Below are 23,437 nucleotides of genomic sequence, written 5' to 3' on the forward strand. Positions count from 1 at the left end.
CAATTACTGGTGCCAGGCACTTTATAGATTCATAGCTTCATAGGTTCATACTAGGCTATCTGCCCTAGGGCATTTATAAGCCAAGCCAGAGTATGTTTGGCTTTCGCCACCCATTTTAAATTAATTTTGCTATGCCCTTTTTCGAGGTTAGTATACTGTGCCTCTGTCTAACAGTGACACAGAAGTGATACCCGGGGTAAACCTACGATCTCCCATCCACTCATCAAGATTCCTCTTGAAGAGAGTCAATGAGGGACTCTGCCTAACCTGGACTGGGATTTTATTCCAGAGTGAAGGGAGCCTCTGGGTTATGAATCTGTCCCTCCAGCATGTTCCATTTATTTCAGTGCGGAGGATCAAGTCTCTCGAGCGCGTAGCTTGATGGGATTTGGATTTTCTGAGGTGCAGCATGTCCATTAATTCCGGGTTGGACATGGCTTTATATGTCAGGCACAGATCGCCTCTGAGCAGGCGGTATGCCACTGAGTAGAGCTGGAGTTTCTTTAACCGACAGCATATGGCATCTGTTTGAGCCCTTTGATCCTCTTGGTGAGATACTTGTGGGGTCTTTCCAGTTGCTGCAGGTGTCTGGTAAGGTACATCCCAAAAGGGGCATTGTACTCAATTATGGGCCTGATGAGGGATGAGTAAAGAGGCACGATGACCTCCCTGATCTAGATGTGAATCCCTTCATGATTAGGCAGTGCAGAGAACTGATAGCGCATGTAGCCTGCTTTGAAGGGTAGGTATTTTCTGCAAGATTCCCTGATTGGGATGTGCAGGTAGGCTTTCTTTAAATCGAGTGTTGCCAACCAGGCATCTTTGCCTAGCATAGGAAGCAACTGGTGAAGAGTTAGCATCTTGAATTTTGGAATCATCAAAAAGGTGTTTAAGATAGACAGGTCCAGGACAGGACACCATGAATTGTCTTTTCTGGGTACCAGGAAAGGTCTTGAGTAGAAACCTTGTCCCTTTTCCTCTTCTGGTACAGTTTGAATAGCCTTTATACTTGAGAGAGTATTTGCTTTTGAGCCTCCGCCCACTGATTTGGGGGTAGATCTGGCCAACCGTTTGGCGTTGGTAATGTGTGAAAGTGAAATCTGTATCCTTGGGAAACTATATCTAAAACCCATTTGTCCTGGGTAAAAAGTTCCCAGTTTTTTGCCTGCAGAGCAATCTTTCCCCTAAAGGAGCAGTCAGTTGAGAAGTGCTTGGAAGTTTTAAAGTTAAGTCATTGAGACAGTTTACCATAGGGGGAGTCTTACTACTCCCTGATTTGGAAGTGGGAGCCCCCCACTGCTTAGTCCTTTGCGTACCCTGGGACTGAAGCCTGGGTGTTCTGCTGGGTCTGGGTTTGGACTGAGAAGGCCTGGAAGAGGAAGGTAAAGACCAATTCTTAGAGGGCCAATGCCTACTAAATCTTGGAGGCTGTACTTGTAAGAAATCTTTAACAGTTTGCTTAGATTTAGCTTTTTCCTCCATCTTTTTAAGAACAACTTCTGCTTTGTTGCCAAAAGGCGGTCCTGATTTAAGGGAGCATCCAGTAATTTAGCTTTAACATGATCTGGCAAGGATTGCTCCTTAAGCCAAGCATGCCTTCTAAGTACAGACCCAGTGACAGAAGCCCTGCACATTTCAAAGTATGTTTTCCAACCTGTTCAGCAGAATGCATTAAATCCTGTAAATCCTTATTTTCAGCACAGTCAGGAATCAACATAATTTTCTGTTTAAGCAATCCAATAATATGCTGCTGATACTTTAATGTGAAACTGGCAGTTTAAGGCCCTAATGGCCAAGGCTGCAGAAGTGCATACCTTCTTACCCCATCTATCCACCGACCTGGAGTCTCTATCAAAGGGGGTAGGATTTTTGGCAGTAGTAGCCTTAATGCCCTTGGATCCCTGTGAAATGGTCTCAAGATCCACAGTAGGATTTTTAAAAAGGAACTTGTGAGAGTCTGGAACCTTGTATTATATATCAGGTTTTCTGGGAGCAGGAGGTAGAGAGTCACGGGCCAAGCTATATTCAAAAGGCATCAACAACAATGTCTAGCACAGGAGGAATAGCTAAAGGCCTGTGCTAGGGCAGGAGTAAGAAACCCCAAAGCCTCTTTTTAGAATCAGAGTAATCCTGGCTTTCCCAAGGAAAATGCTCCATAAGAGTATGCAAGATTACACCAAAAGAGAAATCCTCTGGGAAGCAAAGGAATAGAGTTCTCTGCATCAGAATCCTCATAGGTAGATAAGGGTAAATCCTGGTCATCAGATGAAACAGAAATTTCAGAATCCTGGTCAGAAGTATCATTAGCAAATTCAGTCCTAGGTCTCAGAGGGGGAAGGTTGGCTTTCCCTGATTAAGGTAATAAGGTCTTCAGCCATTCTCATCATTTGTTTTTTAGGCATAGAGACCTGACCATGCGGTCTGGGCATCGGTTTTCTAGGCATGGTTCGAGTTTTAGGCCTTGAAGAAGAAGATGGCGTCTGTTTAATACGCAAGTCAGCAGGCCTGAATACACCCTCAGAAGCCGGTGCCTGCACAGCGGCTCTGGACCCACCCAAGGTACAGACATCCGCAGGTTCCACAATTGAAGCATCTTGTGGCATACCGGACTCCAAATGGGTCTCAGTAGAGGCCTGCGAATCTGAAGTAGCGGGTATCAGGGGCTGCAAAAGCACCTCACTGAGTACCGGCGAACAGGTGACTGGCTTAGGAGAAGCGTCGTCGGCAGCTTTGGACCTAGGTGGCCCGTCACTGTCTTTATCTTCGCGTTTTTTCGGAATGTCGACAGTCGGATGGCTTACCGAAGACATATCTGGATAATTGAAACAAGTACCAAAATATTTAGAAGCGTAAATATACAGACGACTAATAGTTTGTTGCTTAAATAAGGCACAAAACTGACAGAGCGGTACGTCGTGGTCAGGGCCTAGGCAAGGAATACAGTACGAATGGAAATCTTTATGAGGTATTTGCTTTCCAGAAATACAATTATTGACTTTTACTGGCATCGGTTTAGAGCAAGAAAAAGTTTCCCCAACAGGGTACTTAGCTTTAGTTGAAAACTTTGGTTCTGAAACTCGAAAACAAAAATATCAGGAGTCGGCTGACCGGCACTTGCGAACTGCTTCTGCTTCGGGCACCGCACGGCAAGAAAGACTGATGTAATGGCGACGGCTGCATGCTTTATACCCGACTACCTGACGTCATGGAAGATGAAACAGCAAATGACGCAGGACCCAAGACCTTGATAATCAGGCAGACTGAGGGCTACTGCAAGCAGATAACCCAAATGTGATGACTGCAACAGTGAAACACGAAGAATATCGGAAGTTATGTACCTACTCATAACACTAAATTAGTGCTGTCTTCTGTCCATCTCAGCCAGACTGTGTACGAGGCAGGCACCTTAGACTTCTCAGTTCTAAAGCTCTGCCTCCCTGTCCCATAATGCATTTCCTTATCTGATTCTCCTCAGATTGCCTTACCAGGTTCTAAAAAACAGCTGGAGGAAACCCTAGATATAAAGGGAAAAGGGATCTAGTCTAATAGTCCAAAAAGGTAGGCTTCTGGCATGTCGGCAAAGTCAGCCAAAAGTAACTCAAAAAACATATCAACTGGAAGAAGGAATGGCAGGAGAGATGTCTGACATGGATGGAAGAAGACAACACAGATCTAGTGTTATGGTACATATCCAACGTAGTCTTGTCTTTTCTGTCTGCCTCAACCTGTGGGACAACAGTCTCCAGCAGTCAAACAAGGGTGGCATCAGGACAGAATGCTCTACAAGATGGTAGAGTCAAAGGCAGATGTGGATCTCAATTGTGAATCTAATCTGTAATGGTTTAAAATGAGTTGCAACTGCACAAATATCATCGAAATGGATATGAGCAAAAAGGCAGCTGAGGAAGCAACAGCTCTGGTGAAATGGACTTAAAGTACAGTTGTGTACACTTACCATAAATGTACATGTTCGAGTGTATTCACTGTTGCAGTCATTACATTTGGGTAATCTGCTGGCAGGTTGCCCTCAGTCGGCCTGATTAACAAAGTCTTTGGTCCTGAGTCGGTTGCTGTCCTTCTTCCATGACGTCAGGTCATCAGGGGTATAAAACATGCAACCGACACCATTACATCAGTTTTTCTTGCCCCAGATTTCAGGTGCCTCCCAAAATGGGGAGCAAAATATATATGTGTGTGTGTGTGTGTGTGTGTGTGTGTGTGTGTGTGTGTGTGTGTGTGTATACATAGAATAAAAAACACAAAACATATACCTCCAAACAAAAGCAAATACACCAAAAAGGCTTTTAAAGACAGTAACAGAAATGAGATGTATAGTTAGCGAAAAACTGGGCTGGCGGGAGGGTGACCAGGACTGCAACAGTGAATATACTCGAACATCTACATTTATGGTAAGAGTACACAACTGTACTATGTTCTTCGTGTTTCACTGTTTCAGTCATTACATTTGGGTAGAATTCCAAAGCTATGGTTAGGAGGCTGGATTTATACAGCAATCAGAGCAGCTATAAGGCCCTGCAGGACAGCAGTGGCAAAGCCTGCTCTGGATTATAGAATAGAGGTAAATGGTAATGTTTGGTGAACGTATGAAATGAGCTCCAGGTAGCAGCTTCTAGAATGTCTCTGGTCGGAACCAGTAGATGCAGCCCTGGTGGAATGCGATCCGATCCCCTTGGGGACAGGTTTACCATTGTGCATATAGCAGAAATGAATACAATGGCTTATCCATTTGGAAACAGTCTGCTTTGAAATAGCCTTTCCCTCTGCCCCTGAAACAAATGCCAGCAGTAATTGTTCAGATTTGTTTTAGAGATTTTGTCCTGTTTAAGTAGAATCTTAGTTGTCTGTGTACATCCAATGAATGCAGAATCCGCTCACCCATGTTCTGTGGATTTGGGAAGAAAGTTGGCAGATGAATGGTCTGATTAAGGGTCACACTAGATACCTCTTTAGGCATAAAGGATGGACTGGTCCTGAGAGCCACCTTGTCCGGGTAAAAAATAATGAAAGGCTCCACTGCCATAAGAGCCTGTAGTTCTGAAATCCTTCTAGCTGAAGTGACTTCTAAAAGAAAAGCTGTTTTCCAAGAGAGAAATTTTAGGTCCTCAGTAGCAGCTGGCTCAAAAGGAGGTAGAGTGAGTTTTTCCAAAACAAAATTGAGGTCCTATGCAGGAGTTGGTGCTTTCCTGGGAGGTCTTAAATTGTTGGCCCCTCTGAGGTACTGCTTTCCTGGGAGGTCTTAAATTGTTGACCCCTCTGAGGTACTGCTTTAACACAGGATGAGAAAAAAGGGGAGGCTCTGTGTTGTAATGAGCTGAAATGGCAGAGGCATGGATTTTTATGGAAGAAAAAGATAGGCCCTTGTGAAGCATCTCAGTTAAGTATTGCAGAATCTGAGGAATATTGGGCATTGCTGTGCTTATTCCTTGTGCCTGGTTCCAGGCACAGAATCTTTCCATTTGTCAGCATAAGCTTTTCTAGTACTAGGCCTTCTAGCCTCCAAAATGACATCCATCACAGGTTTGCTGAGAGATGTAACTGGTGAAATTAGTTGATTAGCCATGCTGCAAGATTCAAAGTTTGGAGCCAAGTGTGCAGAATTTGATAGTTCTGCTGAGACAGTAGGTGAGGTGTCTGAGGCAGCTACCACGGAGGAAGGTGCGACATATTGCGCAGGAGCGGGTACCAGTGTTGGCGAGGCCAGTCTGAAGCAATCAGAATCATTTTTGTTTTTTTATGTCTGACTTTTAGTAAGACCTTGGAGAGCAGAGGCAGAGGGAAAAGGCATAGATTGACAGGTTTTTCCAGCTGAAGGATGGAGCATCCTTTTCCAAGCTTTTTTGTGATGAATTCTTCTGCAGAACTTGTTCAACTGATAGTTTTGGGGTGAGGCAAAATATGTATGTCTGGGCTCCCCATTTGCGTGTCAACATGCTGAAGATTTGTGGATCCAGTTTCCATTTGTGTGGGTCCATAATGTTTCTGCTTAGTTCGTCTGCCAGAGTATTTTGATTTCTTGGCAGGAATTGAGCTTGTAGATGTATTTGATAAGTCAAGGCAGTGTTCCACAATGCCATGGCTAGTCTGCAAAGGGGGTAGGAATGTGTACCCCCCTGCTTATTTATGTACCACATGACTGTGATGTTGTCTGTCTTTATCAATAGCTGTCCTGGATGAAGACCGTCCTTGAAGGCTGTCAGAGCATTCTGTACAGCTAGCATCTCTTTCTGACTGATATGTAGGTGCATTTGATTTGGGCTCCATTGGCCATGAATGCATCTCCCTGCCAGATCGCCCCAAGCATAGTCTGATGCGTCTGTAGTCAGGGCTTGGGCGGCAGGGGGTGGAATGAATGACAGTCCCTTGTTTTGGTGACAGGCCTCTGCCCACCATAGGTACTCTTGCTGCAGGCAAGGAATGATAGGAATCATTGTTTCCAGGCTGTAACAATGTTGACTCCATAAGCTTTTTAGGTACCATTAAGGTTTCCTCATATGCAGTCTTGCATATGGAATTAGAAGAATGCAGGAGGCCATGAACCCCAATGCCTGCAGAATTTGTCTTGCAGATAGCTGGATTTTTGTGGCCACCTGTTTGAAGTATGTCATCAACTGAATTTGTTTTTCTGGCATAAGGTAAGTCATCTGGGCAGTTGTATTCAAGCTTGCCCCCAGGAATATAATTATTTGAGAGAGTACCAGTTATGATTTATTTTCGTTTATGGTGTACCCTAGACAAGTTAGAAGCCTTTTTACAAATGCCAGATGTTTCAGAAGAGTGTCCTTGCTTTCTGCCTGAATTAGACAATCATCCAGGTATGGATAAATTTGAATACTTCTTTGCCTGCAAAATGCAATTACTGGTGCCAGGCACTTTATAGATTCATAGCTTCATAGGTTCATACTAGGCTATCTGCCCTAGGGCATTTATAAGCCAAGCCAGAGTATGTTTGGCTTTCGCCACCCATTTTAAATTAATTTTGCTATGCCCTTTTTCGAGGTTAGTATACTGTGCCTCTGTCTAACAGTGACACAGAAGTGATACCCGGGGTAAACCTACGATCTCCCATCCACTCATCAAGATTCCTCTTGAAGAGAGTCAATGAGGGACTCTGCCTAACCTGGACTGGGATTTTATTCCAGAGTGAAGGGAGCCTCTGGGTTATGAATCTGTCCCTCCAGCATGTTCCATTTATTTCAGTGCGGAGGATCAAGTCTCTCGAGCGCGTAGCTTGATGGGATTTGGATTTTCTGAGGTGCAGCATGTCCATTAATTCCGGGTTGGACATGGCTTTATATGTCAGGCACAGATCGCCTCTGAGCAGGCGGTATGCCACTGAGTAGAGCTGGAGTTTCTTTAACCGGACAGCATATGGCATCTGTTTGAGCCCTTTGATCCTCTTGGTGAGATACTTGTGGGGTCTTTCCAGTTGCTGCAGGTGTCTGGTAAGGTACATCCCAAAAGGGGCATTGTACTCAATTATGGGCCTGATGAGGGATGAGTAAAGAGGCACGATGACCTCCCCCTGATCTAGATGTGAATCCCTTCATGATTAGGCGGGCTATATAAAATGTTTTTCTAACCACTTTGGCCACGTGGTTGTCAAATGAGAGATTGCTATCAACTTGGATCCCCAGGTCCCTAATTACTTCTTCTATACTTAATGGATTACCACCTATGTGGTAAGTTGTGGGCACTTTGTTTTTGCCAAAGGAGATGACTATACACTTTTTGGTGTTTAGCTTGAGGCCATGGCTCTGGCACCAGTTGTCTGTTTCTATGAGGCCCTTTTGGAGGATGCTTGTGTCGGCTGGAGAGTCGATTATGGTGCCCAGTTTGCAGTCATCTGTGAACTTGGTCAGCCACAGTCCTTACGTGTTGGCCTGTACCTCCGAGAAATATATACCAAACAAGAGAGGTCCCAGGACTGAGCCTTGCGGGACGCCACTTGTAAATAGTTTGGAGTCTGGCATGGCTCCAGCAATTCTAACCATGTGGGTTCTGTCCTTGAGCCAGTTTGCAACCCATCTAGTGGCATAGGGGTTTATATTTAAGCTGGTGAGCTTATCTATAATGCCCGAGTGGGGTATTGTATCGAAGGCTTTTGCGAGGTCCAGGTAGGCTGTCTGGACCACCTTCCCCTCATCAATGGCCTTGGTGACTGTTTCAAAGAAATCAACCAGGTTTAAGAGGCAGGATCTGCCCTTAACAAAGCCGAACTAGGTAGGATCCAGTGTCTGTAGGTTCCCAATATCTTTATTTATGAGGTCCATGATGACCTTTTCCATAGTTTTGCAGACTAAGCTACCACCTTTGTGGAGAGGGGCCTCTGTTGCTGTACGCCACTCTTTGGGTACATATCCTGTAGTAAGGCTGAGATTGAACAGTAGTTTTATGTTTGGGTTTAGTTCTTCTTGGAGTTCATGTAGGATGCAGCCCCATCGATGCTGTGTTTTTTGCTTTGGAGAGGGCGGCTCTTACCTGAGCATCTGAGATGTCAGGGGGGGCAGCACTCTGCTGGGATAGATATTTGCCCTTTTGGTGGGGAGGGGGGAGAGATGTTTGCGCTGAACCTGTCAGCTAGGATGTTGGCAATGTCTGTGGGTTTGGTGTATTTTTTGTCATTTTGGACAAATTCTGAGCATATCTGGGAATTCCCACCCAGGTTCCTAACATAACTAAAGAAAGCTTTGTGATTATCCTTAGTGTCCTGTGCAATTTTTCTCTCAAAGCTGGCCTTAGACGATTTTATGAGTGCCCGTAGTTTTTTGCTAATACTGATCAGAGATGCCTTCCCTTTTTGGGATTTTGCTCTATCATGTAGTAGCTTCCTCCTTCTATTGTATAGTCTGTTTATGGCTGGGGTCCACCAGACAGGACATCTGCCTTTGGAGGATTGGGTCTTGGTTTTATTTGGGATTGCATGATCCATGCATTCCTGAAGGTGTTCATAGAATGCGTTTATAAAAGATTCTGCGGTCTGGGCCATATATTCCACAGGCCCGGGGGCTTTGAAGGATTCCATCTCGGTTTTGAGGAGTGTGAAATTTGCTTTAGAGAAGTTTTTCACTGTGGTTTTCTGGGCAGGGGCTGGGGTCGGGATGTGAATATCCAGTGAGATTAGTTTATGGTCTGATCTTACCAGTGAGGTCTACACTTCTGGTCTGGAGCATACAGTCCCACGTGTTGGTGATGATCAGGTCCAGTACGTTTTCCCCTCTTGTGGGAGTGGTAACAAGTTGTTCCATAGCATTTGAGTTTATAAATTCTAGGAACCTTTGGGCTAGGGTGTTGGAGCTAGAGTAATGCTCCCAGTCTATGTTTGGGTATAATGGTGTTTGGAGAGACCTTCATATTTTCCAGCGTTCTCAGGAAGGCCGAGTGGGGTTCCTGGGTTTGGGAGGGTGGTCTGTAGCAGGCTATAAACTGGAAGGCAGTTTTACCCACTGTTAGTTGCACATGGATAGTCTCTGATGCTTCGTGCTGTGCCACCAACCAGGAGGTGTGGGTATCTGACGAATATTGATACTCCCCCCTCCTTTTGTGGTTCAGTCTAAGTTTGGGGGCCGAAAAGCATGGTATGAGGTATAACCTGGTAGTGCTGGGGTGCTCTCGGGAGCCTTGAACCAGGTTTCTCTTACTGCACAGATATCGATGTTCTCCATGCTAAGGAGAGTTTCGAGTGCGTGCATCTTGAGGTTTAGACTTCTGGCGTTGAGTAGCATTACTCTTAGTTTCTTATCCCTTTCTTATCACTTTGGCTTATCTACTGTGCCCAGGGTCTTCACAAAGGGCAGTGCAGAGAACTGGTAATGCAAATAGCCTGCTTTGAAGCAGAGGTATCTTCTGCAAGATTCCCTGACTGGGATATGCAGGTATGCCTCTTTTAAGTCTAGAGTTACCAACCTGGCATCCTTGCCTAGCATAGGTAGTAACTGTTGAAGAGTCAGCATCTTGAATTTTGGAATGTCCAGAAATGTATTTAGAATGGATAAGTCCAGGATTGGACACCATTATTTGTCTTTTCTGGATACCAGGAAAAGTCTTGAATAAAAACCTTGTCCCTTTTCCTTTTCTGATACAGGTTGAATAGCCCCCATATTCATGAGGGACATAACTTGTTTCTGGGCCTCTGCACACTGAGTTGGAGGCAGGTCTGGCCATCCGTTTGGGACTGGCAACTTGTGGGAACGAAATCTGTATCCCTGGGGTACTATATTTAAAACCCATTTGTCCTGGGTAAACAATTGCCAGTTTTATGCATGAAGTGCCAGTTTCCCCCCCAAAGGGGCGGCCAAAAGATAAGTGCTTGGTGATTGCAGTGGAAAGTCATTGAGACTGTTTACCATAGGAAGGTGCCTTGTTGCTTCCAGAGGTGGAGGCATCCCATTGCTTTGTTCTAAAAGTTCCTTGTGACTGAAACCTGGAGCCTTTGGAATGTCTAGGTTTGACCTGAGCGGCTCTAGTGCCTAATAAACCTGGGTGGCTGCACTTGTAGGAAATATTTCACAGTTTGCATAGATTTAGTTTTATCTTCCATCTTTTTTCAAAACTTCTTCAGCCTTATTACCAAATAAGAGTGTCCTGTTGTAAAGGAGCATCCAACAATTTTGCTTTAACATGGTCAGGCAGACTTTCTTCCTTGAGCCAAGCATGCCTTCTTATCATAAATCCAGTTACAGCAGCCCTGCAAGAGGCCTCCAAGGAATCAAAACCACATTGTTAGGTTCTTAGGTTAGTACTAAGCTAACTGCCCTTGTGAGCCATTTTAAGCCTAGCCAATTATCCCTTGTGAGACTCAAACCCTACACCTTGTGTTTGTAAGGCAAACACCTTAACCATTAGGCCACCCTCCCAACCCTGCAAAGTATGTTTTCCAACTAGTTCAGCTGAATGCAATAAAATCCTGCAACTCTTTATTTTCCGCACAGTCAGAAATCAACATTATCTTCCGTTTAAGTAAACCCATGACATGTTGTTGATATTTAAGCATAAGAAATTGACAGTTTCAAGCCCTGAGTGTCAAGGTTGCAGACATGTAAGCTTTCTTACCCCATCTATCCAGGGCCCTGGAATCTCTATCAGAAGAGGTAGGATGTTTAGCAGTAGAGGCCTTTACGCCCTTGGGACCCTGAGAAATGGTTTCAGGGTCAGCAGTAGGGTTTTTAAAAAGGAATTTGTGGGAGTCAGGAATCCTGCAGTATCTGTCTGGCTTACTAGGAGCCGGAGGCAGGGAATCAGGAGTCATACTGGATTCTGAGAAAACATCATCAACAATGTCTAGAACAGGAGGTATAGCCAAAGGCCTATGCTGAGGAATATAGAAGAAAATCCCTAAGTCTCTTTTTAGATTCTGAGAAATCCTGACTCTCCCAGTGAAAAAGTTCCCTTAAGGTATGCAAAGTTTCTCCAAAAGAAAAATCCTCAGGAGGAGAAGCAGAAGGGATGGAATCTTCTGCATCAGTCATCATAAGTGGGAATAGATAATTCCTGATCAGAAGAGGAATCAGAAGAAATAGAAAGTACAAATATGACTCCGTCATTGTCCATGCTGGTGTGAATGACCTGAGCTGCACCTCTCTGGACTACATGAAAAGAGACATAGAGGAGCTCTCCGATTATGTAGCCCAGGCTGGTGACCCTGAGCAGCATCTTGCCCTCACCAAGAATGATACCACAATACAAAGACAAGATGATCAGCTTTAATAATTGGCTCAAGTACTGGTGTCATTCTAAGGGGATCCAATGTCTGTCTGCCTGGGATGACATGTTGGACAAGCCACGCTGCTTCGCAAGGGATGGCTTACACCTGTCACCACTGGGCTTCCGGATATTGGCTAAGGCTCTTGCCACCCCCATAGTGCCTTTTTTAGGCAAGGCTCAAAAGACAAACCCACCTCCTTAGAAAACAAAAATGGAAAAAAACTAAGGGTAATGCTGCTCAACGCCAGAAGTCTAAATCTCAAGATGCAGGTACTCGATGCACTCCTCAGCATGGAGAACATCGACGTCTGTGCAGTAACTGAAACCTGGTTCAAGGCTCCTGAGAGCACCCCAGCGCTACCAGGCTATACGTCGTATCATGCTTTTCAGCCCCAAAACCCGGGCCGAACCACAAAGGGAGGGGGAGTGTCCATATTCATCAAGGACACCCACACCTCCAGGTTATTAGCAAAACATGAAGCATCAGAGACCATACAGGTGCAACTAACCATAGGCAAAACTGGTAGCATGTTACAGACCACCCTCCCAATCTCAAGAACCCCACTCAGCCTTCCAGAAGACATTGGAGGATATGAATGTATCACAAAATGCCATCATATTGGGAGACTTCAACTACCCAAACATAGATTGGGTACATTATTCTAGCCCTAATACCCTAGCCCAAAGGTTCCTGGAATTCATAAATTCAAATGCACTGGAACAACTAGTCACCTCTCCCACTAAGGGAGATAATATACTAGACCTGATCATCACAAACATGGGGACAAAATGCTCCACACCGGAAGTATACCCCTCACTAGTGAGATCTGACCACAAACTAATCACCCTGGATATACATATCCCACCTCCACCCCCAGCACAAAAGACCACAGTGAAAAACTTCTTAAAAGCAGACTTCACTCTTCTCAAGACTGAGATGGTATCCTATAAGCCCACTGTGTCAGTGGATACCACATACCACAATGCTGAATCCTTCACAAATGCTTTCTATGGACATCTCCAAGAATGCATGGATCATGCAATCCCAAATAAATCCAAGTCACTCTCCACCAAAGGCAAGCATCCTGTCTGGTGGACCTCAGCCATTAACAAATTGTATAACAAAAGAAGGAAGTTACTGCACGTCAGAGCAAAATCCCATGAAGGGAAGACATCTCTGATCAACATTAGCAGAAAACTACGTTCTCTCAGAAAAACATCCAAGGCCAACTTTGAGAGAAAAATCGCTAAAGACACTAAAGATAACCACAAAGCCTTCTTCAGCTATGTTAGAAACCTGGGCGGAAACCCTCAGATATGCTCAGAGTTAGTTCACAACAACAAAAAATACACTGAACCCACAGATATTGCCAACATTCTGGCTGACAGGTTCAGTGCAAATTTCTCCCCTCCCTCAACTCCAAAAGAAGAAATACTTATCCCAGCTGAATGTAATCTCCCTGTCATCTCAGATGTCCAAGTGAGAACCGCCCTAAACAAAGCTAAAAACACAGCATCAATGGGACCTGACGGTATCCCGGGTTGCGTGTTACGTGAACTCCAAGAGGAGCTAAACCCACACATAAAAATGCTATTTAACCTTAGCCTTACTTCAGGATATGTACCTAAACAGTGGCGTACAGCAACAGTGGTCCCACTCCACAAAGGAGGTACCTCTACAGACCCTGGAAACTACCGCCCCATAAGCTTAACCAGCCTGGTCTGCAAAGCTATGGAAAGAATCATTATGGAACTCATAAACAGAGACATAGGGGACCTACAGACACTTTATCCCACCCAGTTCAGCTTTGTAAAGGGCAGATCCTGCCTTTTGAACCTGGTTGACTTTTTCGAAACAGTCACTAGAGCCATTGATGAGGGCAAAGCAGTCCATACAGCCTACCTGGACTTGGCTAAGGCCTTCGACACAATACCCCACTAAGGCATCATAGATAAGCTCAACAGCTTAAACGTAAACCCTTATGTCACCAGATAGGTTGCAAACTGGCTAAAGGACAGAACCCATAAAGTTAAAATCGCTGGAGCAACATCAAACTCAAAGCCAGTCACAAGTGGTGTACCACAGGGATCTGTCCTGGGACCCCTCTTGTTCGGCATTTATTTCTCAGATGTTAAAGCAAACATGGGAGGGTTGTGGCTGACAAAGTTCGCAGATGACTGCAAACTAGGCGCCATAGTCGATACACCAGTGGACACATACATCCTACAAAAAGGCCTCACAGAAACGGACAACTGGTGCCGGAGTCACGGCCTTAAACTAAATGCCAAAAAATGTATAGTCATCCCCTTTGGGAAAAACAAAGTACCCACAAATTATCACATAGACAGCAACCCACTGAGTACGGAAAAAGTAATCAGAGACCTAGGGACCCAAGTCGACAGCGACCTCTCATTTGACACCCACGTTGCCAAAGTGGTTAGAAAAACATTCTACCTTGCACACCTCATCATGAAGGGATTCACATCCAGATCCAGGGATGTCATTGTACCCCTATACTCCTCCCTCATCAGACCCATGATTGAGTACAATGCCCCATTTGGTATGTACCTCACCCGGCATTTGCAACAGCTGGAGAGACCACAAAAGTACCTCACACCAAGAGGATCAAGGGTCTCCAACATATGTCTTATTCTGCCAGATTAAAGAAACTTCAGCTCTATTCAGTAGCATACCGCCTGCTCAGAGGTGATCTCTGCCTGATGTACAAGGCCATGCCCAATCAGGATCTGATGGACATGCTCCACCTCAAAAGATCCAAATCCATCAGGACCACGAGAGCTAAAGACTTAAACCTCGGCACAAGTATGAATAGGACATGCTGGAGGGATAGATTCATAACCCAGAGGCTTCCCATGCTTTGTAACAGGATCCCAGTTCGTATTAGGCAGAGACGCTCACTGACTCTCTTCAAGAGAAATCTTGATGAGTGGATGGGAGATCGTAAGTTTACCCCAGGGGTCACATCTGTGTCACTGCTAGACAGGGGCACAGTAAACTAATTCTATTATATAAGGGGACCTTCATTGTGTCACTACTAGACAGAGGCACAGTATTCTTATTTTATTCTGTACATTTTTGTACCACTTCATGGGGTGGCAAAAGCCACATCACTATGGCTAGGCTTACAAATGCCTTAGGGCAGATAGCCTAGTACTATACTATGAAACTATGAAACCTGATCTGAAGATTCATAGTCAGTGCCTTGCCTAGGCATCTTAGCAGGAGGGGGATGGGTACCCTGATCAAGGTAATTAAATCCTCAGCCATTTTGATCATTTGTTTTTTAGGCATTGGGCCTGTACACGTGGCCCAAGCGTCATTTTTTTAGACATACAAGTAGCTTTTGGCCTTAGTTTTGAAGATGGCGTCGGTTTAATATACAAATATTTAGGCCTGAAAACACCCTCATAAGCCGGTGCCTGCTCAGAGGCTCCAGACCCATTTAAGGTAGAGACATCTGCGGGTTCAATACTTAAAGTATCTTTGGCATACTGGACTCCAAATGAGTCTCGGTATTGGCCTGCGAATCAAAAGTAGTGGGTATCAGGGGCTGTGAAAGCACCTCACTGAATACCGGCGAACCGGCGACTGGCTTAGGAGAAGCTTTGTCGTCGGTTTTGGACCTCGACGGTCTATCTCTGTCTTTTTCTTTGCATTTTTAAGGTATTCTGGTAGTCTGATTGCTAACGGACGACATTTCTGGACAGTTAAATCTTGAGCCAAAATATTTAGAAGCGAAAATATACCGACGTTTAATAGTGCATTGATTAAATTTAGCACAAAACTGACAGCAAGGCACATTGTGGTCAGAGCCTAGGCAAGGAATACAGTACAAATGAAAATCCTTATGAGGTATTTGCTTCCCACAAGTAATACAATTATTAACTTTTACTGACATCGGTAAGGAGCAAGAAAAAGTTTCCCCAATGGGGTACTTAGCTTTCAGTAGAAGACTTTGGTTCTGAAACTCGAAAATTTCAGGAGTCGGCCGACCGGCACTTGCGAACTGCTTCCGGCACCGTGCGGCAAGAAAGACAGATGCAATGGCGTCGGCTGCATGCTTTATACCCCCGACGACCTGACGTCACGGAAGAAGGGACCGCAACCAACACAGGACCCAAGACTTTGTTAATCAGGCCGACTGAGGGCAATCTGCCAGCAGATTACCCAAATGTAATGACTGCAACAGTGAAACACGAAGAACATCTTACCTGGTAAGGGAATGCCTTTCACTGAGTAAACAACGCAAATGCAATCAGAAAGCAATCTGGATAAGGTGACTTTAGAAAAAAGCTTACCCAATCAAGCACTGGGTAGGGAAACAAAAAGTTGGTTTGATTTTCTGAAAGCTTTAGATTTGTCCAAATAAAATCTTAGTTGATGATGAACATCCAAACAGTGGAGCAAGTATTCTCTTTTGTGAAACTGGGAAAGAAAACTGATAGATGAATTGGTTGATTCAAGTTTGACTCACAGCCACTTTAGGTAGGAGTGAAGGATTAGTACATAGAGATAACGCTGTCCTTATTTTTCATAAGGTAAGGAGGTATGCAAGATGAGGCTTGAAGTTCCAAAACCCTCCTTGCAGAAGAAATGGCTACCTAAAACAAAGTCCTCCATGACAGCAGTTTCAAATGTGTGACAGCAACTGGTTCAAATAGAGGTCTATTCAAAACTTACAAGAGTAGGGCCAAATCCCAAGGAGGAACTGGAACCCTGATAGGGGGATCTCAGGAGGAAGGTACCCTTCAGAAAGGCTTTTAATAAATAATCTGAAGGACACAACAGGTGTATTTTCCATACCCACATAAAAATTAGACGTGTCTACTAACTGAACCTTGATAGTGGAATAGCGGAGACCAGCATGAAAGAGATCCACCAGAAAATCCAAAATGGAGTCCGAAGAAATAAAGAAGGAATCTCAACATTTGACCACTGCTCAAATAGAAAATCTTTTCCAATTGTTAGCATAAACTTTCCTGCTCAAACGTTTCTATGGGATGAGGAAAGAATGCAAACAACTCTCTTAGAAAGCTTGGAATCTCTGGCCATCACTGGCACTGGAGGAACAAAGCAGTCAATTTGAGGGATTTTGAGATGTGGGTGAGGCTAACCTTGGAGGTGAGAAATTAGTTCTGAAACAGGGCCCAGGACCCGAGGAGGCTGAAACAGAAAAGGGACCCATACTTGTTTTGGCCAAAAGGGGGCTATGAAGATCATGGTCCCTCTGCAATGAGAGGCTTTCTTAAGAAATTTTATTAAGAAGGGCACAGCAAGATATACTGCCAAGCAAGCATCGAGAAGAGTATCCTTCAGTGATTGTCCCTCTTGAAGGATCACAGCAAAAACGTTGCTGAACTTGGTGCTGGAAGGGGATGCAAAGAGATCACAGCAGGGCTGGCCCAAGCAGCTGAACACTTGCACCATTACTGTTGGAGTGAGTGACTACTAGTAAGGCATTAGGATGCTTCTGCTCAAGTTATCTGCTAGTTTGCTGGATTCCCTATTGCTATCAGAAAGCACTGTGAGGACATCACCCACTGCCACACTCTCATGGCCGCTAAACATAGGGGATATGAGGTGGCTCCCCTGTTTATGTACTACACCACTGCTATCTAGTTGGACTGGATGGTTATCACACCATTTAGGAGAAAGTCCTGAAAGGCCTGCAACATTAGCAGGACCACTCTCGTCTCCAAGACACTGATGTGAAGATTGGCCTTTGGTCTAGGACCAGATACCTTGAGATGTCTTCCCTTCAAAGTGCTCCCCCATCCCAGGAAGGAAGAATCTATTGTAACCATGGCATGGGAATGAGGGAAAACAAAAGGACAACCTTCCTGAACCTGATTAGACTCCAGTTATCAAGAAATATGATTGCAGCGTATGTTAGTAGGGCAAATGGGAATGTCCACGGTATGGGAAGAAAGAAACTGGCCACTACACAGACAAAGCACACTGAAGAATTCTCATATAGAGCATGGCGAATGGCATAAGATAAACAGCCGAGGAGCCAAAGCACTAAATAAGCGGCTGGCTACTGAGAATTCAGGACCTGGCTGGCTTGAATCCAGAGGGAGAGGAGACTGGGGTGGGGCAATTTGGTTGATAGTATCCAGATGGCATCTGATGAATTCCAGGGTTTGTAATGGTTCTAGTTTGGACTTATTATAGTTTACAGTGATGCCCAAGGATAGACACATTTGGAGCAGTAGGCCCAGCCTGGATTAGAGACACCCTTCAGGTTGCTGTAAGCAGCCAATCATTCAGGTAGGAAAGACCCATAATCCCACCAGCCTAAGCCAGGCTGCTACCACTTCCATACACTTGGTGAGCACCCGGGGTGGGGAGGTCAGCCCAAAGGGCAGTGATCGAAACTGGTTCCAGTCAAAAGCACAGAAACCTTCTTGACTGCTTTGCTATCTTTCTGTAGATGGTAAGCATCCTTGAGATCCACAAAGCACATGCAGTCATCCATCCTCAATAAAGAAAGAATGGACAACATCCTTCACCACTTGGAATTTGGTCTGCTTCACATAAAGGTTTAGCTTCCTGAAGTCCAGAATGTGCCTGAAGTCTGTTTGTCTTTGGTGCTAAAAAGAATCTTGAGAAGACCCCATATCCTTTTTGATCGGGTGGGACTTCTTGGATGACTCTGTTCAACAGCAGCTTTTTTATCTTCACTACTGTTTCCCTTCGCTCTCAGAGAGGAATGTTGGGAAGTGATCTTTTGAGTTTCATTTGGAGTCTACAGGAAGGGAACTGAATAACCTCTGGAAACGCCTCTCAACACCCCAAGCATCTGAAGTGATGGCCTCCCAAGCTTTTGGGTGGAGAGCTAAGCAACCCCCCACCCCAAATGCCTCCAGAGAGAGTCAACTGGGCAACTATTCCGGAGAAGGCTCCCTGGAAGCCCTGATTCTGCAGGTCACCCCTTCCTCTGGAGCAGCATCCATTAAATTCCACCCCCCTCTGCCATGGAGGGTAGTTTCACCAGCAGCATCTTGGAAAAACCTTCTATTTATGAAAGACAGAGTAATTTTCCCTTCCTTTCTGGTTCCTGGAAAAGGACCTTTGCTGGGTGGAGAAATGGACTCTTATAGCAGGCATGCCCTTCCCTTCTTATTCACTCCTGGACAATGCATCTTTTACTTGGATCCAAAAGGAGTGGATCCATCGAAAGGGACATTTAGAAATGATTTCTTGAAGCAGTCCACAAAGTTACATAAACACATACAGGCATGGAGATGCATAGTAATGCCTGTGCTTGCTGCACAAGCTGTGCCATCTGCAGGGTGTAAAAGAAACCTCATGGATACATTTCAGATGGAGAAAATCATGACCAAAGGAGAAGAGAAATACAAATCTGTGTGCCAAAAACTCAGAACCTAAAGTAACCAGACACAATGCTGTCTCCAGGAATTGTACACAGCAAGTTGAAAGCCTGTACCAATAAATCACAGTCAGAAACATAGCTAAAATTTTGTACAACTTTTTAATAAGAAGGTGAAAGCTAAGAGCTTGCTATGTAGGATTCCTGGGGACAGCATAATTTCTGTGTGCTTACTTTTGGTTCTAACAGATATCATCACAGACAACTGAGTCTCTGGAGACTTTTGAGTCTCCAGAGGCTGTTGTGTTGTCACTATCTTAGACATCTCTGAAATCAGACCTCTTTGAAGCCTAGGTGAGCCAAACAGCTCACTGCACATAACCCAAATGTGGTTGAAGCACAAGTGCACTTCACTAGGGGGTCCAATGCCCAAGACTCCTTCATTTTCTTTGGGGGGGCATAGAAATATCCTCAAAGACCTCAACCACAATGACATCCATTAAAAGGCCCTTACCTCAAAAAGGTCTATTCTTAGGAGAAACTAATACTTTGTCCAGTTTTGGAGGGATTGCTTCCAGTACATTAGGCTGTCTCTAAGCCCCCAGAGATACTAAATTGACAAGATCATCCAGAAAGGATACCACCCAGGATATTTATAGGCCCATGTCAAAGATCTAGAGATAAAACAACTTCTCAAGGTAGTAGCTTCGGCAGTCCAAACCCACCCATTCCCACCCCCACCACACTGTGTCATCAATTCTAATAGCCTGCCAAAGAAAAGCCTTCACAGAAGGACTCTGGGGGCCCTCCATTTAATAGAAGATAGAACCCTTGGCGAGTGACCCCTCAGGGGAGTCCAAATCCATCCTCCTGCATTTGCTCTACTCTATACATGTACCTCCTGGGGAGCAGAAGCTGGAGGGACACTGAAGAAGCAGGGGATCCCTAGCTTGGGGCTGGTCAAGGTCTAAGAGTGAGGACTGTCCCAGGGGAAACTGCTGTAAGCCCAAACTACAAAACAGATGAAAAGATCGGCATGGCTCCAACTTTGTAAAGAAACCTTAGTCTTGAAATAAAAATAATCCTCTTTGTGATGTCAGAAGCAGAAAATGACTGGGAGCAGCTCCCCTGCAATCCACAGATCTAGGAGAAGGTCTGGTGCTCAATATCGATCAGATCAGATCCAACATAGAGATCGGAGCTCAGCTATCTAAGGCTGAGGCACCCAAAGGAAGGGATGACTCCAAAAGCCTAAGAGTTGACCCGGATCCCAGGTGTCAGCAGCGATGCTTGAGCTCCAAGATGCACTCTGCTCCAAAGAAACTGAAGTTGAAAAAATCTAGGAAGGGGCTGGTGCCTGAGGCAGCCAAGCTGTCACTACTGTAATGGGAAGGACATGGTATAGTCACAGAACCATGGGCTGGGGAAAACAGCCAAAGGCATGGAAACCTTTAATCTTGTAGCTATGGAAGACAATATGATCACAAGGTCCTGCTGGGCCTTTAAGGAGGTGCACATAAGTTGCTCCAGCTCAGAGCCCTTGACACTACTGGCAGACCTAGACAAAGCCATTAAAAATGGCTTGGAAAGTTTTAAAGAAAGTGAAGACTCCCAGATCAGAAGGGGAAGGGGCTGGATCTGAGTAGGATACAGCTACAGCAAAAACTCCACAGCGGGTGTTACTGGGAAGAAGAGGGGAGTGAAGCCTGACAGTGGCTGGGGCCACCATCAAAAGGAGATTTGGTAGCATAAGAATGCTTTAGTGTACAGTCAAATTGTCACAGCATGGAAAGAGTGGGAGAAAGAGAAGGTGTATTAACACTAAATAAACAAGGCCGACATTGGCTCTTGTTCTTTCTACATTTGTAGGTTCCTCCTGTTTAAATAAAATGGGAATTTTGCTGTTAGTCAAGAACATCACTGATGTATATGGCTGTTGATGAGGATGTTCCCTTTTGATGTTACTTTTCTGACATTTTTAAATAAAGAGACTGACTCAGTAGGTTCAAGGTTGGAAAACCCATGGACCTGAAACCCTGACTGCAACAACTGGTGGTGGTGGGGCATGCAGACAGCACAGCTGGTGTTGGAACCAGAGGAGCCAAAGATCTTTGGATTTGGCTGACCTTCCAGAGAGGAAGAGAAATCAGAAGTCTTTATGATCCTTTATCTCCTAGTCTCTTTTCCTTTGGTTTCTTGCTCTCCTTTTATTTCTCTTTTTCCTTCTCCCATCTACCCTCCTGACTTTTTGGCAGGAGATATGGAAGAAGGAACAGAAGATGGAGAAACATGCAGTAAAATACCCTTAAGAACCAATTAAACACTTTGGTCCATGAGGGCTCTAGGCCCAAAAGCTAAGCAAACCTAATAGTCCGAAACTATGTGGAGCAAATCTTATCATGTGACTCTTGGGGGGTGGGGAGCTACATGTGCCCACTCCTCAAACATTTCTTCAAGCCTGAAGCCAGTATGCCCATTACTAAAACCAAAAAGTTATCCAAGACAGAGAAGAAATTGCGCGCGCGCACACACACACACACACACACACACACACACACACACACATGACAGGAGAACAAGCCCTAAAGATTAAACCAACAAAAATTGTAGCTACAACAAATTTATTTATTTTTATAATAGAAATAAAAAAAAACAAATGGCAGTAAAACTGACCACATACCAAAAAAAAAAAAAGGTAGCAAAAATAAAAATCCCCTAAACAGGAGAAGCTACAACGACCTGCATAACATTATACAGTTATCAAGAAAAGAAACAGAGGAGGCTATAGAAAATATACAAAAAGTGCTTATCAACCTGAACCTTCAGAGACTGCATATGAAAGATGAAGTGGCAAACAAGAGCAAGGAGACGCAGGACAGGGGCAGTGCACTATGAGATAGGAGGCGGAGCTTCGGAGCTGAACAGTCTAAGGTACCAGCCTTAAATCAGATAAACCGCATGTTAGAAGAGACGGAAAAGGCAACATTGGATCAAAGGTGGATGATCTAAAACAGGGGAAGGTCACAAGACTAACATAAGGAAGCATTTTCTAAGTGCTGCAACAGCATATTCAAGCAGCCTTGCAGAGGAGCAATAAGGTCAACAGCAGCATAGGAACTAAATAATATTTGGGAAAGACATGCAAATATAAGTGAGGTGATGAAGAATGCATTTTATGTTAAAACAACTGCTGTCAACTGATCTAATGGCCACGGAAAATGGGCAGAATGAAGGAATAAAGTGGTTCTTGCCTATCGTTTAACTCCGAGTAATGAATATGAAGAATGACAGCCTCTTGTACAACCATGTAAAATGCAAGCTGTCAAAAAGTAAAATGAGGACACATAGAACATGGGAATAAAAGTGGAGTGGGACTCAACATATGAACTGGGATGAAGGGCAGGAAACCACAGCCCTACAGTTAAACTGAGGGCATAAAAAGAAGGAGCAGGACAATTCAAAACTGATTGGAGCATGTTCTCATACTCTGGCATTTTATATGACTGACTGGGAAAAAAGTGGTACTCCAACTTACTGTAAAAGATAAGCAAACAAAGGCTGCCACATAATGGAAGCCTATGCACACTGATGCACTTGTTCAGAATACAAATTCAGATTAAAAAAGGCAGTTAAATGCATCTTCACAAACCTGCCAAATGACATGTCAAGTAGCAAAGACTGTGAACTTACCAGCATAACTATAGTTGCTATTAAACGTGTTGGTTCAAACATTCTTTTCAGCTGTTTCATAGGACCCATAAGGAACAAGGTACTGTTAAAAAAATTAGAGGTTAAGTTGTTGTACTAATTGAGGGGCGGTCTCTATAAAGCTTTAACAATACAAAACACCGCATGGAAACCTGAATATTTTTTGAAAAACTGTCAAGCTGACTTCCACTGTTTAAACAAGAAACTCATTAAAGAGGCAGCAGCATAACAAGCTAAACAAACTGATAATTACTTCATAAAAGTATTTTAAAAACACAAAGTGAAACAAAACAATGCTGTAGTCAAATAAAATAGTCACATATCATACAACAAAGAAACTTTAATAAATGTTAGTGCTTTTACAGTATTTGATGCACTGCTTCATAAGATGTTGAAACACAATTAAAATCGTGTGTGTGTATGCTTCAACCAATCATAAAATTAAACAAATGAATAACACAGCAACAATGTTACACCTACAGTCTCCTCAGCTTCATTTAAAGAAAGTGTCCTATTTCTACAAAAAAAAAAAAAAAGATAAATACATGAGCAATAAAAACTCACTACGGAATATCCCATTAAAAATGCTTCCCTAAAAATAAATACTGAAGAAATACATTTATTTATGCAAGGTCCTAGCTTTCAGGAATGGT

General features: G+C 44.1%; 1 protein-coding gene across 1 annotated transcript in view; it reads right to left on the reverse strand.

Moving 5' to 3' along the window:
• SFT2D2 (SFT2 domain containing 2) overlaps nt 1–23,437 on the reverse strand; it is a 749,963-nt gene that overhangs the window by 280,851 nt on the left and 445,675 nt on the right. The window contains exon 4 of the mRNA XM_044072088.1: nt 22,767–22,848. Within this exon, the coding sequence (XP_043928023.1) occupies nt 22,767–22,848 (82 nt within the window). The remainder of the gene's footprint in view (nt 1–22,766; nt 22,849–23,437) is intronic.

This window comes from Protopterus annectens, chromosome 5.part0 (genome assembly GCF_019279795.1).
Source record: "Protopterus annectens isolate FY-2018-M chromosome 5.part0, PAN1.0, whole genome shotgun sequence".
Lineage (NCBI taxonomy): Eukaryota > Metazoa > Chordata > Ceratodontiformes > Protopteridae > Protopterus > Protopterus annectens.